The following is a 1,380-nucleotide window of genomic DNA, read 5'->3' on the forward strand; positions in this document are numbered from 1 at the left end:
CACACACACACACACACACACACACACACACACGCACACGCACACGCACACAAACATACACATTTACAAACACAAACATACATACACACATACACAAGAACAAACAAATGAGCACATACCTGTGATAAGCACCGTCTTTCCATCCATCCTGTTCTTACTGGGGTTGGGAGCGAACCAGCGGAGGTACAGACGGATGAGGAAAATGATGAGAAGAAGGACGGCGACGAAGACGGTGAGAATGAGGATGGGGAACACATCCTCCACCACGTCTTCCAACTCATCGATGTTTTCCTCCAACTCCTCAACTTTCAACCGTTGTTTCATCTCGGCCGCCATTTTGGCGTGCTGTTCGGGCCTCATCTTGACTGTTTGGATTTACGCCTTTTTCGTTCAACGCACTCGCTCACAGTTTCCAAGAAGCCTTGACGACCCAAGGCGTCCGCGCTACTCGAATCTGCGGAAAAAATATTCGACTCCTATTCGCGTCTGCGACACAAACAAGAACCGGAAGCGGTCTCGCGACAGCAACACGGTAGCTTGTGATTGGTGGAAAGAGACAGCTTCCCTGACGTGTGTGTGTGGGTGTCCAGTTGTAGGTAGATGACTGCTCAGGCCACTGACCTCTTCAGGTGTGGAAGTGAGAAACAGAGAAACAGGTACGATCGATACGTACTTTCTCCGAGTAATCCAGGGAGTGCTCTAGAATCGATGTGTATCCTACTGTGACGTCAGAGACGAAATCGTCTGCAGACGGGAGTCGTTCCTCCGTTCGAGTCCGGAGGTGTACAAAAAGTTTCACCGAGATGCTGAAACAAAACACACCCACAATGAAAAAGAAGGTAATGCATGTAATCGTTCGAGATCAAATGAAGATTGAAAATGATTGGAACTTTTAGTTTGTTCGCAAATTGATTATCAATCACTTAAAATGTTGTTTAAAAATCTTCAAGAAATGTTGTACATTCGGTTTAAGAAATGACCGAGTTCTTATCATTGAAGCAAAAAAGAAAGGAACTCGAAAATTTATACAGATGCAGCACGTACGAAATTGTTTAGTTTGTGTCTATGATAGAGGAATTTCAGCCTTTTATTTTGAATTTGGAGGGCGTTAAAGTAATAGAAACCCGTCACCCAAACAAACCCCAAAACCCAAACCCAAGAGCGAAACAGAACAAGACAGCGAGACCAACAGAACGTCGACGGGATGTTATTTACTATTTTGTTGAGCACCGAATAGACCCCCACCCCACCCTTATCCCCCCCAAAAATTTTTTTTTAAAAAATGGAGGGTTCAAAAATTAAAAAAATAAATAAATGAATAAACCATAAATTCATTCAAAATACACATACCATATACACCAAAGACACACACCACCTGTC

The 1,380-nt window shown here is 43.7% G+C and overlaps 1 protein-coding gene across 1 annotated transcript in view; it reads right to left on the reverse strand.

The window, feature by feature from the left end:
* The window catches only part of LOC101848777 (retinol dehydrogenase 12), a gene marked incomplete in the record, with an annotated part of 34,631 nt that extends 33,825 nt beyond the window's left edge, over nt 1–806 (reverse strand). Inside the window, 1 exon segment of the mRNA XM_013087852.2 lies at nt 120–806. Within this exon segment, the coding sequence (XP_012943306.1) occupies nt 120–360 (241 nt within the window).
* Nucleotides 807–1,380: the final 574 nt, after the last annotated feature.

Source organism: Aplysia californica, unplaced genomic scaffold (assembly GCF_000002075.1).
Source record: "Aplysia californica isolate F4 #8 unplaced genomic scaffold, AplCal3.0 scaffold00646, whole genome shotgun sequence".
NCBI lineage: Eukaryota > Metazoa > Mollusca > Gastropoda > Aplysiida > Aplysiidae > Aplysia > Aplysia californica.